This window comes from Clarias gariepinus, chromosome 26 (genome assembly GCF_024256425.1).
Source record: "Clarias gariepinus isolate MV-2021 ecotype Netherlands chromosome 26, CGAR_prim_01v2, whole genome shotgun sequence".
In the NCBI taxonomy this organism is placed as follows: domain Eukaryota; kingdom Metazoa; phylum Chordata; class Actinopteri; order Siluriformes; family Clariidae; genus Clarias; species Clarias gariepinus.
In genome coordinates this window covers 15,025,980-15,046,517 of record NC_071125.1, presented here as the reverse complement: position 1 = coordinate 15,046,517, position 20,538 = coordinate 15,025,980, and the positions used below count along the sequence as shown (strand labels likewise).

At 35.5% G+C, this 20,538-nt stretch overlaps 1 protein-coding gene across 1 annotated transcript in view; it reads left to right on the top strand.

Annotated features, from left to right (window-relative positions):
* The window catches only part of ek1 (eph-like kinase 1), an 87,930-nt gene that overhangs the window by 53,054 nt on the left and 14,338 nt on the right, over window positions 1–20,538 (top strand). The window contains exons 7-11 of the mRNA XM_053487751.1: window positions 3,965–4,127; window positions 6,604–6,712; window positions 16,077–16,144; window positions 17,233–17,358; window positions 17,462–17,647. Of these exons, the coding sequence (XP_053343726.1) occupies window positions 3,965–4,127; window positions 6,604–6,712; window positions 16,077–16,144; window positions 17,233–17,358; window positions 17,462–17,647 (652 nt within the window). The remainder of the gene's footprint in view (window positions 1–3,964; window positions 4,128–6,603; window positions 6,713–16,076; window positions 16,145–17,232; window positions 17,359–17,461; window positions 17,648–20,538) is intronic.

Sequence of the window (20,538 nt, the reverse complement as noted above, 5' to 3'; positions counted from 1 at the left end):
TATTATTTGTCTGGATATGTTTTAGTAATGTATTGTTAATTTTATTTAATAAAAATGGTAGCAAAAGACAAGCTAACGCTAACACTAAGGTTAATCATGTATAAGTTAATCACTGAGGTTAAGGCACTTTACAAAAGGCAATTCTAAAGCTATTATTAGATATTAATTGGTTATTCATACCTTACTCTGTGGTTAACACGACCACAACCATGTATTAGCTCATAATATCTCTGCTTGGCTCCAACAGCGCACTGGTGAGCTGTCTGTCTAGTAGCCAATTCTACACAGGGGACTTTTGGAAAGAAGCAAATTAAAAGAATGAGGTGTTGCACTGATAAAACATATCTGCAATATTGGACAACAAAGCTTTGAAATAACACAATATAGCATTAGGTAATTTAAGGAACAACAACAACAAATAAAACTGGAATAGTTCATGCAAGAAGAGTATTGTCAAGTGCATTCGCAAAACCCGTCGAGCACGATGATGAAACTGAATCTCATAAGATCATTGAAGAAAAGCAAGATCAAAACTTACTTCTGCTATAGAAGAAAAGTTCATTTAGAGTCACCAGCCTCAGAAATCCTCAATTAACAGCACCTTAGATTAGAGAAGGCTACGTAATGAAGGCTTTACAGAGTAGACACAGTGGTAGATCAACTGTTCAAAGGAGATTATTGCATATTTTGGATGCCTTCAGCCGTGTTTTACAAAGTAGAAAGAAATACAAAAAAAAAAAAAAAAATCAGGAAAGACGACGAAATTAGAAGGTTTTTCTAAACATTTAAATAATAGTGTACATTCAGCTTTTTCAGTGGATTTGAAAGATCAGTCAAGGTAAATGTCACCAATTTGATGGTAGTGGCAGTATTTTTGAGCACCTGCGATAATGTGTGCACTGAATTCTGCACTGTGTTATATGACATGTTATCACATTTGCTTTTTTTTTTTTTTTACGGAGAACAAGCAGGTTGCTTCATGACTCTAGGGAAGTACTGTGAAGATGTATGGTGATTATTATAATTTATAAAGATGATTATTTAGCTGGTTATATGACTTTGAGAATAAGATCACAGATGAGCAGGCTTGGAAGCTGTGAATGGTCACTTTGTTTGATGTTGAGCACATGGTCTACCTACTGTAGCTTCTGCCAAGACTTATCAAACTTATTCATTAGTGTTTAGGCTTAATAGCCCTAGAGAGTTACCAACAGAGGGTCTCCTGCCTGAAAAAAGAAACATGCCACATGCCTCTCGTCAGAGCTCATAAAAGAAGATGAATGATGTCACTTCATAAAATGTTAATGTAGACATTGGCAACAGTGAAATTTTAAGACAGAAAACAGAGTAATAGAACAACTGTTTAGATGCCTTTACTTGGACAAGCATTGTCTCTTTATTTCCTCCAATAAGTGCAAGCTATGGCACACAAAAGAAGAAATTCTCTGAAAACTTTAGTGCAGACAAAAGCACTATTAGCGTCATTCATTGGGTTCGATAAAATGGATAGATAAATAAATTAAGTTGAATTAAGTTTAAATTTTAAATAAACTAATAGGAAATTGTTGGTTATTTAAATACAATTTAAACATCTGTAATTTAACCAATTAATATGTAGTTGCTTGGGAAAACCCTTAATATGACCAAGCATTACGTAATATTAACACTTTTAACACTTTGATTATCAGCATCATTTACATCAATCTCTGTCTCATCACCTGAGACAATTGTCACTTAGCATTCAATACTAACTTTGTTTTATCCTCTTCTCTTGATTGATATCTATCAGTTTCTCAGGAAAGATGGCAGCGATGTTAAAGGACGCTGTATGCTATAGCATTAGAATTTCTTTTACTACAACTATGAGGCCTATTCCAAACCTGTTCCAGTTTCCCCATGCACAGTGAGAACTATATAAAGATATGGTTTATTGTGGGTCATGGATACTTTGAACAAAAAGGTGGTAATTTGTATGACAGCTTGACGGGTTGAAGATAAACATATATATATTTTTTTATTTTACATAGTTCATACTTCTAGATATCTAGTCTTACTTTATGACTGTATTGCAAATGTGTTACCAGTACACTAAAGGAGTGCAGGACCATTTGTACGCTGAATGCATTTTCTATATTATAACATATTTTTTGTGGCTGGAATAGTGTTAGAATTCTAACGCTGCCACTGCAGTTCAACCAAGAGTTCAAAAACACATAAATGAGCTTGAATGCGCAGAAGTGACTTTCAGCATGCACAAACGAGTTTGAAAGCATGGGAGAGATTCAGTGCAAAAAAACAAGTTTAAGATTGAGAATAGTCAACTAAATATAAGCATGAATAAGTACAAATTCACAAGTATGAATGGGTTCAAGTTCATAAGCATGAATAAGTTAAAAGTTAAGTGAAAATATACTAAGAAAATATACCAAAATTCGTATTCTTACAGTATGTATGTATACTTTCTGTACAATGTTACAATGATTATTTTGAGCATATGAGCATATGCCAAAAATAAATTAAAAACTAATAGCAAATAAGTGTGCTTTGTGAATTACATTGACCCTGTACTTAAAGTATATTTTCCTATAACATATTTTTGGAACGCATACTATAATTCAATTATGTTTAAAGCACAATTCCAAAATAATGGCATCGCATGATGTTAGTGTACTTTTTATATATTAACTGATGGTACACAATTGTTTTGTTTTTTTTTTGGTAGTAGATTTGCAATGTACTATAGAAGATTTTAATATATTTGCAATCCACAAATATTTTCTTTGGTTTTTTCATTACGTATTTGTAGCATGTGTGTAGTGAAAATGTTTAAAACAATTTCTGTAGCGTGCAAGTATAAACAATATAGTACATAATATTTGTTTTTTATATATTAGGTTGAGTCAAAAAAATTTATGCCCTCCAGTTGGCTGTTGGCTTTCCATTTAACTTCCCAACTCCCTCTTCCATACTGTCTTCCCAGTCATGTTACATCAATTTATTTGTACATTCGGTCCGAGCAGAAATTTATGCCTCACTTGTGACTTGCATGGAAGAAGAGCAACATGCAGTGATTTTTATTTTCTTTTTGTGGTTTCATGCCAAAACAACTCAGGAAGTGCATAAACAGAAGCGGTAGGGTTTTTGCAAACATACTGTAAATGGGACCAATTCTCTAAGGGAGGTGAAAGTTTCCGAAAGGGAATCATTACTTTTGATGGACATGGATTCATCACTACGAACCTGAGAGTAAACGACACAGTATGAAATGGAAATGTCCTCAATCTCCGACCAAGAAAATTTTCAAAAGTCAACCATTAGCTGGAAAATTGATGCTTACAGTTTTCTGGGATACTTAAGGTCCAATATTAAAACAGTATCATGAAAATGGTTTATTCATTCAGAAGCTTATTAAAAGAAGCTTATTGTTTTGAGGTTAAAGCATCCTTCCTAAAGTCCTGATGTTGTTCTATTGGACTTTCACCTGTTTGGTCCCGTGAAAGTAGCCTCTACAAGGACAAAGATTCACAGAATATTATTAATATTTTTAATTAGGGAATACGAAAGCATGTTGACAGATGACCAAAGTGTATTAAAAAAGCAAGAGGATTATGTTAAAAAGTTATGTATTTGCCTTTTTTAAAAAATTTTTTAAACTAAATTCGGGTATTGTTTTTGACTCACCCTTGGACTTGCATTACCGTAAATACTTGTGTCAAGTTATCATATTGCCATCCTGCTTTTGGGGTCACAGCCAGGCTGATCACAATAAGAGTTGATTTACTGATTCCTGACACAACAAACTATAATACAATTTTGCATCTATTGTAAGATATTTATTTTGACCTTTTTTTTTGTCTGGTCAGTATTGAAGTGTGTAAAACCAGTAAAACATTTACACAGGATTATGTGGTAGTGATTGTAATTGTGTGTTGTTATGCCTGTTCTTCAATTTGACATTTTTAAGAATCAGAGAGACCAGAACTACACAGTGCTGAAGACCAAATCCAACATCATGACAGTGGAGGGCCTGAAGCCAGGAACGACTTACGTGTTCAGGGTCCGTGCTCATACCGACGGAGGCCACGGCAACTACGGAGGAGAGATCGAACTGGAGACAAGGCATGAGGGTGAGTGTGGGGTAAAATCTGAATGTGCCTTAATGTTTTTTCATTCACTCCTTTTCATTTAGGTTTGTGACTGGTTCGCATTTATATTGTTTCACATTTCAGTAGGTGTCATGATGTTCAGGGTATTCCTCTTTGTCAGTCTTTTCACTACATCTTCTCAGTCTGGAAACGTTGTTTTTCCTAGTCTTTCTGTTCTATTATGTCTTAGAACATACTGAGCTGGGGCAAAGACATCATTAGAAATCACTGAGAGAGCTAACAGTGATTGATAGACTACAGCTTTTCAAATCATTTCTCAAAAGATTTCCAACTCCTCCGGCTCCTTGTGAAACAAAGTCAGGCATGGCTCACTGTTGACCTGTTTTTTTTTTTTTCCGTGAAAATGACAATGCTTGACACAGTTAATCTCCAACAATTGTAAAATATTTATGAGCGGATGATATCTTGTCACCAAACTCAGTTAGTCCCTAGAGGCGCACACAAAGTCACGCTGCTATTTTTTTCCTGAAGTGTTTGAAGTTTTCTTGTTTTTTCACCCTTCTTGAAATGCGTGATAAGAGTTCAGAGTAGGAAGATCCTATGCTTTACTAAACAAAAGCAACAATAGCTGCTTTTGAGCCTACATACCCAATATATTGTGTTCTATCATATCTCTTATGGGCAGAACATTACATATAAAAAAATCATCTTTTTGTATCTTATTTTAAATAAATTTACATTTATAAATGCTAACTATTTATTAAAGGTCTCCAAGATGTGTCTGATTGTTTTCAGCCGAAAGACACTTTAGATCATGCATTCTCACTCACCTAACTAACTTTAATTTTCGCTATTTTTTTTAAACGTCATTTTAATGTCTGTGGTTTTAAATAAATTGTCTTTAAGTACACCTTTGCTAAAGTGTCTTTTCCTAGCCCACCAAAATACAGACACCAGAAAACATACCTCTTTTTTTACCACTTATGTACACTTACACATTATAAGGCATTTCCTATACATTTCTACACAAATCCCGTTTTTGCAGTGCCAAATGATTTATTTGGTGTCTACTTAAAAGTATTTATATGTGATAACATCCTTTAAATGCTCTGCACACTGAACATGAAGTCTGTCACCTGGAACATGAGTACAATGTAATCAATCAGAGTCCAAATTTCACTCAACTTGTTCGGTGCTTTCCAAAGTTCAGTTGAGACTCAAATGAAGCTTCTGCAGTCACACTGGACTTAATTTAGTTGGAATCTTTTAAATTGCAATATATTTAGTACAAATTAAATCCTTTGCTTTCCCCTAAACTAGCCATATGGCTAACCTTCATGGTGACACAACGGAACCGATTACACACTTCAAGGTGCAGAGCAGGACAACCAAGACTCGTGGTAATGCACTTACTGTACATGCAGTCAATTTTGTAATTTTGATATCAGATTTAAAAAAGTACAAACTATTCCTTTTATACCAAAACCAAGTGCTTATTATGCCAATATTTTCCCTCCATAATTTTTAAAGGATTTCTCTTTCCTTCTTTATTTTGGATAACATGTTCTGCCTTGTGAAGTAAACTGAGCTATTTTCTGTTTTGACTCATGGAACTCATTATGCTGACCAAACTGGGGATCTATTTCCATTTAATATACTGTATGCATATGTAATCTGAAGATCTCAGTAGAGGCCCAGTCCAAGTATGAAATGGAGATAATGCTGTTGAATCCAACATGCATCCTCTTACATAAGTATTTTAAAGTCTAATAAAACTCTTACTGTAACTATGAGTCATTATGTTATAAATAGATTTATGCATTAAGTTCCACTGAGAGCACTACATCAGGGACTTTGAAATTGTACAATCTAAAAAATTTACTTTTAATTTACTAACTTATTGATACTGCATTACACACTATTACTTCAGTGTGTAGTATGCAGTGTATTGGAATATTCTCACGCAAATTGTGAAAAAATGGTTCTGAAAGCATGTGGAATTGTTTTCACACGTGACCTAGCCACTACATGGTGTGCTGTAATCAAAGTTAAAGTTGATTGGTTAAAATATTAGTGTATGGTTCTGTGATTTATGCTAAGAATAATATCACAGTCAGTTCAGACTGATTAATCTGAGAGAGAGGCATTTCCCATGTGGTAATATAAAGCATACCATCACTAGGATGTTTAAATATTTATGTATTACTTGGTGTCATACGTGTCCTAACATTACACTATTACCCTTACTGTCGGTCAACAGCATTGGTGAAAGTAGTGAGTACAGTCTGCGATATATGATGTGGATGCCTACATCCGCATCACAGCTGTGCTGATATTCAGAACAGCAGCACTCTCTATTGTTTATTGATTATATATCATTGATCATAATTATGAGTTCCAGAATAAAAGTAAGCATGGTTGTAATGTAATGGCTGTGATCAGCACTATTAAAAATATTGTGTTTTTTTTTTTAACTCAGCTCTTGTTTTTTGGACAGACATGTTGGCAGTGGGAGATCCAAACCAGAAGACCATCTTGGCTGTGTCCATTGCTGCTGGTGTTGTACTTTTTATACTTCTTGTGGCCTGCTTCGTGGTCAGTGGCAGGTAAGAGACCATGGGCTTTCAGTTGATTTTGTGTAATTTATCATATATTGTGTATCTTAACAAGATAGAACTACAGTGGTCTTTCAGTTAGGAGTTTCTTATATAAAGATTCAAATTTCGCCCGAACACTTATGGCAGCTTTTTTTAAGACTTTAGGAAAGAGAGGGAAGCTTCTTTATTATTAAAAAAAAAGACAGTAAAGGTTTAATAGTAACACAACATGTAGACTATAAAAATACTAGGTGAGAGAAGTTGACGTCTGTATTTTACAGAGAATATAGTAGAAGGACTGGGAGAAAAAGAAAGGTGGTCTGCTAAAAATTGGAAAGGTCTATGATTGCAGACGGTTGCCTGGGGAGATGAAAGTGAACACTTGAGACACCAAATGAAAGAACAAGAAAGTGTTGTTACATCACTGGCAATAGCATGGGTCATTAAATGAAGATAAATAAAATGATCAGAAGAGAAGGGGCACAACGGGAAGCAGACAGAGGGAAAGAACTGGACACTCAAAAGAGAAAACTGTTTAGATAACACATAAGAGGATCAGCTTTTGATGTGTCCTCAACTGATCAAAAAGCAGGACATCATACCTTTATTCTTTCCTTATCAAAGGATATCTGACCTGATTGAAATCTCATGATGCAGCTTTCTAGTGCAGTTGCCATCTTCAATTCATCATGAGCCCATATAGGATCGCATAATGCTGAGTGTTATAATTGAGAAACTGTGTGTGTATGGGTGGACAGATGTTTGTGGTAAGACTCTTATGGATGCAATAAACAAAGGGTTTGATTTCTGGAGCAGAAAGTTGCACTTTGCAGCTGTGACACTAATGCAGTGAGACAGGGTTTAGAGTAAAGCACTGGCCACTGGAATGAAATTGAAGGCAAAACCAAAACACTTTAACTGCATTCATTGCTTTGGCACCAGATTATACAGCACAGTCTGGATATTTGATATGTAGTACTCTGAGTCCTTTTTAACTTTTTTTTTTACCCAAATTTTTAAGGAGGAAATAGAAGCTCTAATTTACAGGGATTTCAGGTAAATTTCAAATTAAAACTGTAATATCACATGGAAAGTTGGATTTTAGTGAGCATTTTGTAAACAGTATTTTCTGTCAGAATTAATAAAAAATAATGTATTCCAAACATTTTCATATGTTTTCCTTGCTTAAGTTTTACATGATAAAGTAGTAGTCAAGTATCTGTTGTAGATCATGATTTAATGACTTCTGAAATTGACATGATGCATATACAGTACATTTATGAAATCATGTTAAACTGTAATTTAAACAAATTACTTTTAAACAAAAAAGTTTTGTGGTAGACTCTCTCATGTAAGAAATAAAACTCATTTTTTCTATGAAATGAACCAGTGACAGAGTAGAGGGAAGTCAGCATTACTGAGCAACAAAAGCATATCTCAAATTGTTTTATTACGTTTTTTTATTACAATTACAATTTCTGATTTATTAATAAACCAACTGTCACACTATAACTATTCATTGTTGCATAATTAATATTGTATAATGTCAACAAGAAACATATCTTGTTTTCTTGTTAACACAGCTTTTCATGGTGCATTAGTTATTAGTTTTAGACATAAATAATACGGTGAAATGTTCACCATACAGTTCCCTGTGAATAAGCTCATACTTTAGAAATAGTAAATTATTAGAAAAAGCATATTAATAAAAACGTTATTTAAATTACAACCAGCACTATAGTCAGAGGTTAAAAAAAAAAAAAAAAAAAAAAAAATATATATATATATATATACAGTATGGGAATTTAAAGCCTACATAAGGATTTAACACTAATGCGGTATAATGAGGCATAATAACAGTAAGTTTGTGTCTGGGCTGGATTTAACCTTGGGTTCTTATAAGGCAGGCATTCTTATTAAGGTAAAAGTTTGAAGAGTTTAACAGCAGTAATTTAAGAGTAAAATGGCACATGGTGTTTAAGAAATTGCTTATTCGAAGTCAGGATTTGCATTTGCAGATATTCATGATCTTAAAGTACTGCATCAATGTTTATGATAGCAATATTTTGCATTCAAATTCAGTTTTTTTATGTACAGACATAGTTTGTTTAAAAATTGCTTGCCTATTTACATGTTGACAACATTTCAACATTTTACCTATATGTGAAAGTACACCAGTCCAGTCATTACGGCATACAGCTAATAAACAAAACTGTAGATCATTTAGTAACTGCTTCCTTCTGAAGTCTGGGTTGCCTCTGACCCATCCATGTGGGGTGTCCATCCTTCATTACTGCTAGCTAATGTGAGCATGAGATTCTGCACATTGACAGGCTCATGGCTCACCTTACCATTTTATTCAAGTCTAATTTGAGCTACAAGGCTAATTAGCTTCTAACACAAGGCTAAATCCCTCTCTAAGCTCTAAGAGACTATTTGGTGTTCTGCATCCCACATCGTTAGAGTAAAATATAGATTGTTCAGTCGACAAATACATTTTAAAGTCTAAAAAGTCTTTTTGGCAATTACAATGCAAAAATTGTAGGTAATGCCTACTAAATAATTTTATATTTTATATTTTATTATAATTATATGTTTGCTTTTTAAATTTATAAATATCACATTTGAATCAAATTATTTTTTCAAAGAAATGCATTTCATTTAGACCAGCAAATTTGAGAATAAAAATACTACAAAAATTAACAAAAATAAAACTTTATATATACAGATATGTCTAAACATTTGACTGGTGGTGTCGATTTGGCATAGTGTGCCACAACAAAATATAAGAAAATTGCACATATCTACAATTCCAGTGCAGTGACACGAGACCAGTAATATACAGTATGAGGGCCATTCAAGTCAAACCAGGACTCTTGATTGTGCAGAATAACAGTGAAAAACTTCATTTATTATGATAATTATTATTTATTATTTATTTTTCTATATAATCACCAGCTATAGTATACTAATGCACTTAACCCAGCATTTCACTAGACCTTGAATACCATCAAGATGGAAGGTTTTCGCAGTACTGTATGCCCGAGCCATGATCGGACTTCCTGCCTCATGTCTGAAATGCTGGCCTTTAGGGAACTCATCATGTGGATATCGCTTTAAGCAAGGTCAGGACTATACAAGGGATGTGGCAATAACTTCCAGTTGAATTCCTGTAATCTGCGAGTGGTATTCCTGAATGATTGTAAGTACAGGTCACACAGACAGATGCACTACTTCTGCAAGTTGGTGACAAGTTATCCATTGATTTTTAGGGATCAGGCGTTCTTTTTGCTAAATGTTTACAGGAACGAGTGCAGTGGGCTCCAAGCCACCTTAGCCAGGATCGACATTTACAGATGTACAGCTTTCTTTAAAACATTTGCATCATTCAGACATTTTATTGAGTCTCATTATGACACTGTGCTTGAAGTCAATCGGTTTTACACCTTCATCAGTTTTACTTGAAGTCCCAGTTTTACTTGAACACCCCTCATACATTTTTTTACAGAAATTGCTGCAGAGTTTCAAGGGAGTTGGAAATTTTTATTGCAGTCATTGTTAATGAGATTATTTTAGTCTTTTTTTTGTTGGTCAGATATAAAGAAATAGCTCTTCTCAAGTAAGAGTAACACTTACGAGACATGTCATCATTGTCCTGCTCTGCTCATCTGCTTCCTGCATTCAATGGGAACATAATTATAAGTGGTACTTGCACTCCACCAGTCACAGATTTCGTTTGCACATTTCTGCAAAATGTTCCTGCATACTTGCCAAACACGGCTGTGACTTGCCCAGGTGCTTCTCAGTCGGCTAATGGACGCATGCCATTTGCATGTTCAATTTGCATTGTTTGTGTGTCTTGACAACTGAGTAAGACAAGGCTCCTGGTGGTGTTATAAAGATTCATTATTTCTTTTGGAATTTAGCCAGCCGCCTGCTCATGTTATTATTGAATAGAATTATCACAGGTTAACCGCATTAGAATCTCCATTATTCACATTAATGTTGATTCAATTGTTTGTTGTTCGGTTGATCTTAAAGTTTAGTCTTATTAATGAATCTTTTTATTTATGCATAATAAGTCTCTCTAAGAAATTAGAGAATGTCCCACTAAAAAAATAATTGTTGTTGAGAAAACATCTTAACAAATCCATCCAATTTTAATTTTTTTTTTATTTCAAAACGGTGAATTAATGTGAGTGTTGTGTTACAACTGCAGTGTAGTCACCCATTTGACCATGGTCTGTATGCAGCTTCAGCAAAGCAAGTTAAACTGAGCACTTGACTTTTACAAATTGTTATAGGCAATATAGTGTAATCAGGTTTCAGTGGGATGTTCAGATACGTCGTGTCAGATTATGACTGCACGTGCTTTATTGGAAGGAAGTTCTCAGTGTTATATCATAAATGTTGAGCCAGAAGATATAATAAAAGTTAATGGCATCAGTGAGTTCAAAGAATTGACAGAGAAAGTGACTCCTTGTGCAGGTTTTAACATGGCATCAGCATTATACACTATACAGTGTCACATCATACAGTATGTGCGCATGGTAAGAAAGGAATGTTTCACATAGACACAAATCAGCATAAAAAAGTATTAAAGAACAAAAAAGCAGACTTTTAGATAATTTAAGGAATATCACACAGAAAGGAGTGCTTTGTGCTGAATATCAGCACAGCTGTGATTTGGTCATTAACTAGAAAAGATGAGAATGCACAGGCAAGAATGAGTAACTTTAAAGTACACTGCAATACACTACACACACCCACTCACAGACTTAATGACACGTGCCTAAGGATCAGCATAGGTTTGTCCTAAACCTATAAAATTAACTATATGAAATAAATCCCCATGCAGTGTTCATCATCTCCGAATTCCCTTTACTTACTGCACTCCTCATTCTCTGAATCTGCTGGTAATTGTCTATCACATTCCCAACTGTGCCATTAATCTCCTCGGGAATTTTATACCCACCAGCTTCTACATTTCAGCTATCAGAATTTTTTTTTTGTTCTTTGTCATTATTGTTCCTGGCTGTTGATTCACCATGTGTTTTAAATCAACCCACCTGGTGATAATTTGGGAACTGTAGTAGGTCTTGTCACAGATTATTTCTCCACCTTAGACTCTGTTATTAGACAGGCTTTTGTTCGCACTTAACCCCTTTCCAGTGAACTGCTTTTGAATTTCAAAGTGAAAAAGTGTGGGCTTCCTTCCCTTTCTTTCCTCATTGTTTTTTTCTCTCGTTCTGTATGTACTACGCTCACTCACTCATGACACACAGGAAGAACAACTTTGTCAGCACATCCACACCTCTGCATCTGCACCAGCTGTCACCTGTAGTTAAAGGCGTTCATGAAGACAGACACATACACTGGCAAAGACAAAAGATATTTGAACAAGAAAAAGAAAGTGGGTCGAAAACCGTTCATGAAAAGCTTTTCTTTTTTTTTTTTTTAATGTGTGAAGTCTGTAGAGAAACGGGGCGAGTTAATTGCACTCAGACATCCACTGTCTATTTTGGCGTCAAAAAAATATGTCATTAATGGATGTCTGTTATTTAAATCAGCACCTTCCTCCCACATTAGTATGATCTGTAAGAAGGAGGCATGCGTATTTGCAAATCTGAGAAGAACCTCTTGGGCTTCCAAAGTGTTGGGGGAAGTGTTTCATCAGTTTGTGAGATTGGGGTATAGCAGCTGCTGGGGAGTTTTTTTTTTTTTTTTTGCCACCTCAGGGGTGTGAGTGTAAGATGGGAGTGTTTTGGGTTGGTAGGAGGGTCGATTTATTCTCCCTGATTACCACATGCTTCAATCAAACACACTACCCCCAGCCTCCACCGTGAACTTATACCCCTTTACACCCCTTACTGTAACACCCTGCAAAGCAAACAACCATGTAAAAGCATGTCCATCCATCCATTAGCTGTGTATGTAACACTTGCATTGGTGTACATGTGTATGTGAGTGTGTGTGTGTGTGTAAGAGAGAGAGAGAGAGAGAGAGAGAGAGAGAGAGAGAAATGCAGACTAAGAAACTGTCACGGATGGTTTGGGTTGCTCGCTGGACAGGTGGGGTCTCTCTAGGGACCCCCTCCCGTCATTAAAAGCAATGAAGGGGAACCTAAACATACAAGTATCCCTAAACCCCCATTTGTGCTGAAACACACCCCACAGCCCCAGCTGTGCAGCAAGATGCAACAGGACAGATTAGAGGGAGAGCTGGATAGAAGATCCTTCCATCCCAGCAGTCTCTTATTATGTAATTGACCCCCAGAGCTCTACTGCCCTGCCTGAGGCTCTTATGTTAAGCTTGGGCTGCCGCACAGATGCCTACTGATCAGCTGTCATCAATGGTTCCTTTACTCGTTAATATTGGATGTGTTACTGGCTTAAACAACGTTCTTGGTTTTAGAGGAATTATGCAAGATATGAGAAAATGTCAGATATGCCAAAACTATGAGCTGAATTCAATTCGATTTAGTGCAATGCAGGTGCATTCATGTATCACTTGCAACAATAGAGTTCACCAAAGCTCTTTAGATTTAGGGAAGTCATGTGTAAGCCAGAAGAAACTTTTTGCAAGCAGCAGTGCTATATTTTACAATTTTTCTTTTTTAATCTAACGTCCACTCTGATTTTTTTTGTAAAAGTTGTGTGCAAATGTTCACATAAGTCAAACCAAAGCAAAACTTTTTTTTGGAATTTGTTTTTTTTTTGTATTGTATATTTAGCTATCATTAGTTTCCATAAGAGTCAGTAACGAGTACATAGTTAATCATCAATTTGAGTAAAACGATCAGCGATAATCTGTTTGTACTGTGCAGTTTATAATCAGGTAAAAGTGCTTCTTGCTCTGTACTTGCCCTTTCACTCACTATTACTACAACCAGATTACATTACACATACATACATCAACTAGGATAACTCGTATAATCATCTCTTACAGAATATTATTAACACTATGCACATGACAATGCTGTAATAGCCGAAGTACTTTGTTATTGGGGGTTAACTAGTACTTACCATTGTATGCATGCTGATCACAACAGATTTAGCTTTTTTTTTCCAGGAAAAATTAGTAACCTTGAGAAAGATTTTGGCATTTTAAAGTGTTACACATTCTTATTATGATAGTAAAGTAGTGATAGTGATAGATGATGGTAGTATTATTTTTATTATTATTATTATTATTATTATTATTATTATAGGTTTTTGATTGAACAATCAGAGTAATGTTTCTTACACATTTACCCATTATATTAATTTACTAGTCTCAGAAACACAAACAGTTGTTGCCCTCAGTCTGCTGTAAACGCATTACAATATGATAATACACTAATATCCTATTTGCTATTTGTTATTTTAATTAGTTTTTTTAATTAGACAGTTTGACATCTGTAGCATATTTGGCTGTTTAAAAAGTGTTAAAATTTCAATTAGAGCAGCAAAGCTATTTAGTGTTCAAGATTTCACAGATGTTCCTTTATTATCGCATGCAACAAAATCGCTGTATGATGAGATATTAAGGCAAAGAGCAAAGGACTATGTTCCTCACTTTCTCTCTCAAATAATGCATCCTACTTGGTATACGTCGTAACTCTGTCCCTAAGGCTTTACTTCATAATTTTAATCATGAGAGGTGTTTTTGTACCTAAAATATTACCACTATTGGTGACATTGTGACAAACATGAGCATGGTAACTATATTAGTTGTATAAGTAATTTGGATTGCCACACCCAATATTACCCGGCCATTGCATGCAGTGCCAGTCCCATGCCGGGTTAGAAAAATATGAGGGTTGCGTCAGGAAAGGCATCCGGTGTAAAAACTGTGCCAAGTTGTGTTTGGATAATAGTGGTGTCATGGTGTGACTCCTGGATGAAAACAGATGAAAGAAAGTTTTTTTAACCTATGGATTGCTTTTAGCCTTATGATGGCTTCCTTCACTTGCACCAGCATCTTCTTGGACTATAGTACTTGGAGAGTTTCCATAAAGAGCTAGCAAATGCATATTCCTAATTGTTAATGTAAATGTTATTCCTAAAAGTTAAAGCAATATTTTTAAGCCACTTGAATTAAAGCAGAAAATCTACAACTCAATCACATCTTGATTGATTCATTTCAAACGTATTGTGGTTGTATATGGAGGCACAATCATGCAAACAGCATCACTGGACACTAGACACATAAGAAAAGGAAAGAGAGAGTTATTTTATGATTGTAAATTGTAAGTTTATGTTGATTTATGGGAATTTAGTCAATTCGATTTGCGAAAAACAAGTTTTAATTTTGTTAGCATTCCAACACTTGGAATGAGTGTTACCCTTCAGGCTTGCTTTTTTGCTACTAATTGTAATACATATTATTTATTGACTAAGAATAATAATTTGATGGGATCCTGCTGGTTAAACCCGGCCATAAAAGATTTCTTTCACCATGTGTTCAAGTTTTTAGATCATAATTTGTAGGAAAGTGTAGGAAGTTTTTTACATTAGGTGTTAAATAAATGCACCACATCCGTATCTATTCAAAACAACCCCTTTGTGTCCCTTAAAAGAAAACTGATAACCAGGAGCCCTAATCTGCTCTGCTAAAGACTTTTCATTTTGTGATCAGCTACATGCGGTTCAATGGTAGGCCCTTGCTATGCATAAATATTCATCAGTAAATTTTCCGACTGCGTTACACGAGTATTGAGCTGCGCTCCTGTGGGAGTAGCTTTAGAGCACTGCCTTTCTCCAGCTGGTTCCTAACAGAAGGCAGAGGCTCAGTGCTGAAGTTCATCTGCTGTTGCCCAGATGGGCCTCCTTTTCGCAAGATGACCAGTCACTGGCCGTCTCCATTTTACCATGTAATTATTATGCTCTGTCAGGCTCTGTAATCCAGCTTTACTGGTGAGCTCCATTAAATATATTCCATGAAAAGAGAGAAGGAAAGAAAGCAAGTGAGTCTTGAGAAGGATTAAGGGAATAATGAAGAAGTTATCAGTTTAAAACCCTGCATGCTTCAACCCTTATCATTTCACACATTCATTAAGGAAGGTGTTATTTAATTCATGACCTTTTTGTGCAGCTCTGATAGATGATAATGTCTGACATGTCCAGCTTTCAGTGTATTTTTAGTTATAATAAGAATTGGGATCAGACATCTGTTAGGTTGCCAGACTCTTTAAATAGCAGATTCATGGCTGAATGATCTTCATCAAAGCTCACACAGTTCAATATTATAGCACACTGTTTATTATATATAATTCTCCATGGCTTAATAAGTTAGGCACACACATACATTTAATTAAATTGTATTAATTATTGTTATTATTATTATTTAGTTTATTTTGGATAGTACAGTGTGATATGTTTTCTTTTTCTAGGCACTGTGACTACATCAAAGCGAAGCAAGACCCCGAGGAGGAGAAAATGCAGTTTCAGCATGGCCGCAGTAAGAGACACTTTGGTTCCAGAACAATATTTTAGCTGTAGACAGGAAGTTACAATGGCTACCTTTATGCCACATTACATGTCACATTGTTTTTGTTCGGTTTGGATTTGCATGTCATGATGGTTCACATTCATAATTAGTGACTTATCTGACCTTAATGTGGATGTGTCTTTCCTCTTAAATAGGACGCAGACACACATTGATACACCTTTGATCATGCAATCTGGGTTAAAACATGTCACGATTTTGTGACATTCATTCATTTATTTCTAACAATAGATGTAATTTTAGCAAAAAAATATGCCTGGGATTTTGCTTTGGACGATGGTAAACAGTTAGAAGTAAGAAAGCCAGACACCACACTTTAGCTGTTTTAGCAGCTGTTGCTAGCACTGCTATAGTATGAAATCCTATCATTGCTGGTGCTAACTGATGTCAGCGAGTGCTCCATGCAAGCACAGATAAAAAAAAAAAAAGATGCAAGAGTTTTGATCCGCCAGTTCTCATTAAAGTTGCATGAGCACATATCAGATATATATCCAATCTAGCACCACATATGAAAGTGACTTAGGTTCGATCTGAAAAACAGAGATGTGCATTCAGACAGCTCTAAAAAAATTAAAAAAAAAATCTAAAAAAAAAAAGAAGGCTATCACATTAGAGTAAAAAAAATCTGAATTGAGTCACTGCAGACTGGTAATGTGAATGTAGCCTAAATCACAGAAAACATACAGTTGTCTACAGTTGTCTGTACTTAGTCAGAAAAGGCAGTCTGTAATTTGGGTCTGTTGTTTAGTAAGTGGACAGAGAGAAAGCATGGTTCTTCAGCACAAGTCACGCATTTATCCGTAAGTGAAGGCTTTGTGTGTTGAGACTCCCTCTGTTGCATTTGCTGATAAATCACTTCAGTTGCCTAATGTGTGTTTTCTCTAATGACACTTTTCCTGCCTGCCAAAGACAATGCTTAATGAGGTTGCAAATGTTGCATGTTGCTCTTTTAGGGAAATGGATGGTTTGCTAATGAACTAAGCAAACGGGATACAAAAAAACATTAGAGTAAACTTGTTGCCGTTCCTCATGGTTTTCAGTCCCAACTCCTGGTAGCAGAACATACGTTCATCCGCATACATACGAGGACCCGAATCAGGCAGTTCGTGATTTTGCCAAAGAAATTGATGTCTCGAATATCCGCATAGAACGAGTGATTGGAGCTGGTAAGGTTAAGTCTTTGAACTTACGTACTGTAGCTACAACTACATAGGCTAAGAAGGATGAAAGAATGGAAATTAAGCTGTATGTCCCTCTGTTCTTATCCAGGGGAGTTCGGCGAGGTGTGCAGCGGCCGTCTGCGTCTTCCCAGTAAAAGGGAGATCCATGTGGCCATCAAGAGTCTGAAAGCAGGCTACACAGAGCAACAGAGACGGGATTTCCTCAGTGAGGCAAGCATCATGGGCCAATTTGACCACCCCAACATTATCAGACTGGAAGGAGTTGTGACCCGATGTGAGTTGCAGTTCTATATACATATTCACATACACAATAGGAAAAAAAAGGGATGACATTGTAATGTGCTCTTAAAACATTGCATTAAATTAGGCATTTTTAGAGAGCTTACAAAAATATGACATATCATATCAAGTACGGTGTTAAGTCACACATTTAGCACTTTTTTAAATTTAGAATTTCGGCAAAACTCAAAAAGTGGGTAAATATTGTATCTTCTTGATCATTGAACAGAATTGAGAACGTTTTAATTCTAAGCAAGGTTTTATAGAACTTTAATGAACAATATATCAGCTAGTTACTCCAGTTTTTTGGAACTTTCCCCATAAACAAACTTGCAATGGCCATATCTCAGTAACCGGATATGATACAAAAACAAACCTGGTATAAAAAAACAAAAATCTGTTTTGATGAAACATGCTTAACTCAAGACATGAAAAATAAGACTTAATCCCTGATTTGATGTAATGCATCACAACTGTGCATAGGGCATCTGAAATGGGATCCTGGGATTCACAAAATGGTATGAAGTATGAGTGTTTAGACTGCATAGCTTAAAAATACTGTATGCATGCATAACACAGAATGGATTAAATGAGGCTACTAGTTTCATGTTATTTTGGGAAGATATTTGGGAACCAATTATATCCATTAGAAAATATTGTATAGGTCAAGGTTTGCTGCCACTAACGGTGAAAAAAAAAAGCTAAGCTCTAGACCTTACAGTTGTGAATGTGTGTTGTGTGTTTTATCACCAACTCACAGGTGATATTTTATGGAGCTCAGATGAATAAGCTTGTCTCTGGACAATGCGATTGACAGAAGAAAAAATGTTGATGCTGTGCGTCCTGTGCTAATTTGCATTTCAATAGAGCTTATTTGAAAATTTGTGCTAACAAACAGCACACATACTGGCCCCAAATTAGGAGCTATTAGTCTGAAGATAATGACAGCCATGGGGATGATGTTACTACTGATCTCTGTCCTACATTTATCAGTTCACTGAGAGCAATTTACCCATGTTATGTACTCGAGGCTCCAAAGTGGTGTCTTGTGGAAGCAAAACATGGAATGGGATTGGCAGAAAATTAATATTTAACCAGTCTAACAGATTAGCAAAACCAAAATCTAATTATAACAACGCCTAATGAAATTTGGGGCCCTTAGTCTCTATTTTTCCAAACATTTTAACATATTAACGTATTGATGTTGAGCTACCAATGTTTTCCTGCAATGCTTTATTTACTTCTCTAGCAAAGCATGTAGCATGTGGCTTAGCAAGCAAAAGTAAAAGAGGAGAGAGAGAGAAAAAAACATTATAAAAACCAGAGAGTTTGATTGACCAAGGATTCAGTGGTGCACAATGGCGCACAGTAATAGACAATAAGCCATATTGCATTTATATCACATATAAAATGGTTCCTAATTCAGAGTACCGATTCTTATAACCGTTCAGCTTAGACAGCAATTCTAGCTTTAACATAAGTGTAAGTGCTGAAAATGTTTGTCTTTTATTTTGAATTGTGATTTGTATTTCCGGATGTTCGGTCACATGGGTGGCGCAGGTGGATATTTATCTAATTGTGTTTGTTGTCTAAAGGTGAGAGAGGGGGTGAGTAGTGGGAGCGCTCACTTTCTGTTGACCGTCGTAAGCCGTATGCTGTATTGTTCTTGTATATGTTATACTGTGTTGTTAATAAAAAGGTGAATACAAATGAACGGGAACGCGTCACAGAGGAATTCCTTCTACTTAGCCTCTCAGCGGCTATAGGTTGTCGCTACAATAAGGATACATACAATGGTGGCCAATATAATTAAGATAACATATGCCATTTTTGTATGTTTCTCCCTGTGCACAAAACAGTTTGGTGAAGAAGGCAGTTGCTTCTTCGAAAAAAAACTCTTCATCTTCTCCATATGAACTTCAACAAGCAATCAATCAGTATTCTTTTTATATTTAAAAAATGTTTAATTTAGGAATGTCATTTAAGTATTAAATTTAACTTTTGTACCAAAACTTGTGGCAACTACTGAAGATCTGTATTAATGTGCTTGTTTTGATAAATAATTTTACATACATTGTCTTCTTTACAAAGCCTAACCCTAACCCATAAGCCAAAATGTAAGTACATGCAAATAGTGAGTCTGTAAAAAATATTTTGGTGATAGTGGGTGGAAATTATATTTATAAAGCCCATAAATCTGTAAAAAAAAAAAAGAAAAAAGAAAAGAAAAGAAAAAGAAACGATATACAAAACACGGACAAACTATGAAAACAAAAGAACCTACAAATATTTAATTCAATTTGTTCTTGCAAGCAAAAATGTTTTTTAAATAAAATTATGAAAAAAAATCTTTGAGATCAGTCCCCTTAAAATGCATAATGTTACGAGCACACTTAACAGTACATGTAATGTCAGACAGGTATAATCATGCAAATTTGCTAATTTATTAGGTATACTTATTTTTAAGCAAATTAATTATCACTTGTCATATACAAAACAACATACAATGATCTTCCAATTTGTAATAATATCAGATAATTACCTGGTAAAATTTTATAAGCTCTGTTATGATATATGAGTAATAATAATCACATCACGTGTGGATGGGGATGGGGGGGGGGGGGAGCCTTTGAGCGTGCATATGCTGGGTTTTAAGTGTGTCCTTCTCCATGTGTGTATGTTGATTGCTTTAGATAGAATAGATGGGATCATGTGCTGAGTGTCACAGTAATTTCACAGGTCAGAGAGCGTCCTGATGGAGCTGAGCAAAGGCAGACGACAGGTCAAGACCCCAGTACACGGTGTTACAGCGCCAGATGCCAATCTAGTGCCTCTCCTCTCTAGAAGAGCATAATCGCTCGTCTGACAGAGACAATTTAGGATGCA